The sequence below is a fragment of the Girardinichthys multiradiatus genome, chromosome 2, assembly GCF_021462225.1.
Source record: "Girardinichthys multiradiatus isolate DD_20200921_A chromosome 2, DD_fGirMul_XY1, whole genome shotgun sequence".
NCBI classification, from domain to species: Eukaryota; Metazoa; Chordata; class Actinopteri; order Cyprinodontiformes; family Goodeidae; genus Girardinichthys; species Girardinichthys multiradiatus.
Window position 1 is genome coordinate 15,797,161 of NC_061795.1, and position 1,410 is coordinate 15,798,570.

General features: G+C 38.4%; 1 protein-coding gene across 1 annotated transcript in view; it reads left to right on the forward strand.

Annotated features, from left to right (window-relative positions):
* Positions 1-1,049: 1,049 nt before the first annotated feature.
* LOC124856432 (catalase) overlaps positions 1,050-1,410 on the forward strand; it is a 59,000-nt gene continuing 58,639 nt past the window's right edge. Inside the window, exon 1 of the mRNA XM_047346839.1 lies at positions 1,050-1,184. Coding sequence (XP_047202795.1) covers positions 1,119-1,184 — 66 coding nt within the window. The 5' untranslated portion in view covers positions 1,050-1,118. The remainder of the gene's footprint in view (positions 1,185-1,410) is intronic.

Here is a 1,410-nt window from a genome sequence, read left to right on the forward strand (position 1 = left end):
AACATGTGTTGTGAATTGGCGCTATATGAATAAACTAAATTGAACTGAATATTAATATTTCCAGATGTTTTCCCTATTCCATAAGACATCCATCCATTCATCTATCTAGAAGTTTTTAATTCCTTTCTTCCCTAAATTAAATGTGACCTTTTATATTATTGTTTTAAAATAGGCAAAACAGGACAATTTTAATATTTTGGGACAAGAAAGGATGAAATTTTGATATCAAAACGTGTCTGAACCATTTCTACATAATTCCTCTAAACTGAAATACATACTAACACACATTGTGGATAATCATTGGTCTGGAAGTCAAACACACCATGTTTGTATAACACTTGACAGACAAACGTATATAGCCTAACTGGCCTCTCACAATGCAAACAGACAAGAAATGGGCAATATGAGCCAGAAAAAAAATCAATTAGGTTTAAAGAACAAAATGCAGATTAACAAATAATAAACTGAATGGGCTGCACGGTGGCGTAGTTGGTAGCACTGTTGCCTTGCAGGTTCATTGGTCACCTAAATAGCCCTTAGATGAGCATGATTGTTTGTCCTGTGTGCCTCTGTGTTGCCGTGCGATGGTTTGGCGACCTGTCCAGGGTGTACCCCACCTCTCGCCCGTAGACTGATGAAGACAGGCACCAGCTCCCCCGTGACCCACTATGGAATAAGCGGTATAGAAGATGAATGAATTAATAAACTGAATGATATGAAATGGAGCAGTGTATCATTCAGACTACATTTACTAATGTAGCCTTGTTTTTATTTTTCAGGTACTATATCATATAACTATAATATATTTAACTTTTCCATGTTTTAGAATTTTGGAAATAAAAATACGTTTTGTATTCAACTGATTTGGTAAGGCGTTTTTTGTATAAATTGGCAGAAAAATGAACATCATGTGGGTTCAGCAAACAGCACTTTCCTTTTCAATGTCAATTGTAGGTCAGTTCAGTCCTGTTAGCCAATCAGAAATGAAGGGCGACGTAGAGGCGGGGTCATGTGGAACAAAGTCCAGGAAGAATTTCTGTGGCATCGAGGTAAACAGATGACACTTTTCTCCAAGACACCCCCTTAGGAGTGAGTGGTCCTGACGGTAGCCTGTCGAGATGGCGGAGAACAGAGATAAAACTAGCGACCAGATGAAGATATGGAAGGAGAATAGAGGCTCTCAGGTTTCAACAAATGTTGCATTTTATCAAGTATTTTTCTGCACTGTGTCTTACGCGCAAGTATTGGGTGGAAGGTCGTCTGGGGGAACAAGAGTAAAAACTGTCGTTTGTTTTACAGTCGGACAGGTCGTTATTAATATTAGCTTATCCCATGCATGATAATGACGGGTTCTTAAATTTAACTCCTGGTTTTGCAGTCGTTTTCTTGCAGTAAGTAGTATGGTTGCTA